The following is a 2,264-nucleotide window of genomic DNA, read 5'->3' on the forward strand; positions in this document are numbered from 1 at the left end:
TCTGTGACTGTTCACTTTTGTCATTTGATTCTGGTTAACGAGTTAAGAGTTTGCAATTATTGAGTGCTAAAGCTTGTTTCTGGATTAGTCAAGTTGGCTACAAAACGTGTTGGTCGGCCAAAATCTAGTTGGAAAATATGCACAGGGATACTCGGGGATGAAGGAATTTTAACCCTTCTATTTAGTGCACTTGGTCATAATCAACACTGCCTGTATGATTGCCATCAGTTTTTCTGAATCAGAAGTCAATTGCACTAAATAACAAGATTTAGTTCACAGTTGCCAAAGAGTAAGCCTGTTATGTAGTGTAAATGTAGAAATAGAGGGTTCATGTGACCCCAGAAATTTTGGACGTGCACTTGCTGAGCTTGCCAGAGCTTGCGATGGTTCATCAGATATGCTGGGAATCATTTAACATCGTTGAGTACATTCCATATGTTTTATGGTGTGGCCACACGCTATGCAAGAATTTGTTCTGGGGCTCCAGTGGGCTGCTCTGAAGTGTTCCAGATTCCTCTTTTTGTTTCTTGTCCTTGGTGCAATTTGTTGAATTCTGTAACTATTATGCTCTAGACATTTTGAAGGCTTTGAGACTCTAGGGGTGTGTGTAGTGACTTTGATATTTGGTGGAGACTTGAATCTAATCCAGTGATAGTCTGACTTATTTTCATTTTTGTCTCTTGTTCTTCTTTGATCCAAAACTTGAAGTAGATTTGAGCGGTAACCTACCTTTGTGGTCATGTTGATGACCTAAATCTGTGAAGCCTGGATCGCATCTTGCCGCTACCGTTATTTTTAATTCTCTAGAATATTTCATGGTATATGCAGTGTTCTGGATCGGCCTGCTGTTAAAATTTTCTGTTCCTTTCTGTAGCTTAATTTTTTTTGATCTAATGTTATTCTGAGTTCAGAATTTCTTTACCCGGAATAGATAAACTATCATGGTCTGGTATCTCATAATTGCTTTTGCATTTCATCTTTTTGTGCATTCTGAAGTAGTACTGTTTTCTAAGTGTCTTTGGTAATTCCATATTTATATTTGCTAAAAGGATAAACAAAAGGATGCTTCTACTGGTCCCATTATTGGTTTTATCCATTCTGGTGCATTATGGGCATTTTGAAGATTGTTCCGTGCAGTGAAATCTTGCGAAGAGAAAGCAAGCGGCTCTGTTTAAGTTCTTCCCTTTCGTGCAAATTTAAGAATTTCACTGCTCTAGTTTCTAATAATTTTGTTAGAAAACCATACATATTCACAATTTCACAATGTTTTGATCGAAGATAGTGTTGCTGGAATTCAAAAGCAAAGGCAAGTTGCTGGCAGTTTTCCAGTTAATCTGATTTTGTTTGTTTTCTCTTTCACTTTGAGCTCCTCATTTTTGCGATTCTTCTCTGCCTGCGCCCTCGCTCCTCCTGCAATCCCTTCAATTCTTTTGATGTCACTGTGGTAGCTCTGCACGACTTTCGCTCTTCTCTTGTCCAATTCAGCCTGAAAATGCATTATCTTGAAATTGAGCTTTGAATAATTCAAATTCTATGGTTCAGAGAGAAGGGGACTAATGATAAGAACCTCTATCCTTTCTAGTTTACGTTTTGCCTTCTTCTTCTTCTTAGTCTCCCAGTTTTCAATTGTGGCCCTCAGCTTCTCATACCTGAATTACAGGACAGGTAGAAAGTTATAACAGAAATTTGTAAAAAGCATTTCGACATGCAGACATAGATACACATATTTATATCATATACGTGCTGTTGAACAATTGAATCTCCCACCGTCTGAGTAGAAAAACTTCCTACCGCTCTCTAATGCTTTCCAGCTCTTCTTTTTCCCAATCATCAGCCTTAGAGTCTCCAGGTCCAGGTTTTGTTGCACTCTGCCTTCTTGTCTCTACAGGTTGAGTTGTGGACAATCCAGGGGCTGGACGATCAGGCTTTGGCACTGTGGTGTCTGTCCTTTTGCCTTCAATTATATTCAATTGCTTATCCGTAAAAGTTGGAGGCTTTTTCATGGATGGGGCAGGTTCAGGGGCCTTCTGGAGTGCTGGCTTTTCAGGTTTGTTACTTTTTGTTTCATCAGTATCAGCAAAACTTATTCTCTTCTTGATGGATGGTGCCTTTTCAGGTGGCCTTTTACTGCTGGAGGTGCTTGTTGACAACTTGTCATCAGGATCTTCAGAACTTGTCTTTGTTCCATCTGATATGAAGTATCAAAGATAACAAACTGAAATCAAGAATGCAACACTATTAGAATATCAGGATTTATCTCTTAC

General features: G+C 39.0%; 1 protein-coding gene across 1 annotated transcript in view; it reads right to left on the reverse strand.

The window, feature by feature from the left end:
- Positions 243 to 2,264, reverse strand: part of LOC105160018 (remorin) — a gene marked incomplete in the record, with an annotated part of 3,177 nt that continues 1,155 nt past the window's right edge. The window contains 3 exon segments of the mRNA XM_011077273.2: positions 243 to 1,486; positions 1,568 to 1,649; positions 1,792 to 2,188. Coding sequence (XP_011075575.1) covers positions 1,295 to 1,486; positions 1,568 to 1,649; positions 1,792 to 2,188 — 671 coding nt within the window.

The sequence above is a fragment of the Sesamum indicum genome, linkage group LG4 (genome assembly GCF_000512975.1).
Source record: "Sesamum indicum cultivar Zhongzhi No. 13 linkage group LG4, S_indicum_v1.0, whole genome shotgun sequence".
Taxonomy (NCBI): Eukaryota; Viridiplantae; Streptophyta; class Magnoliopsida; order Lamiales; family Pedaliaceae; genus Sesamum; species Sesamum indicum.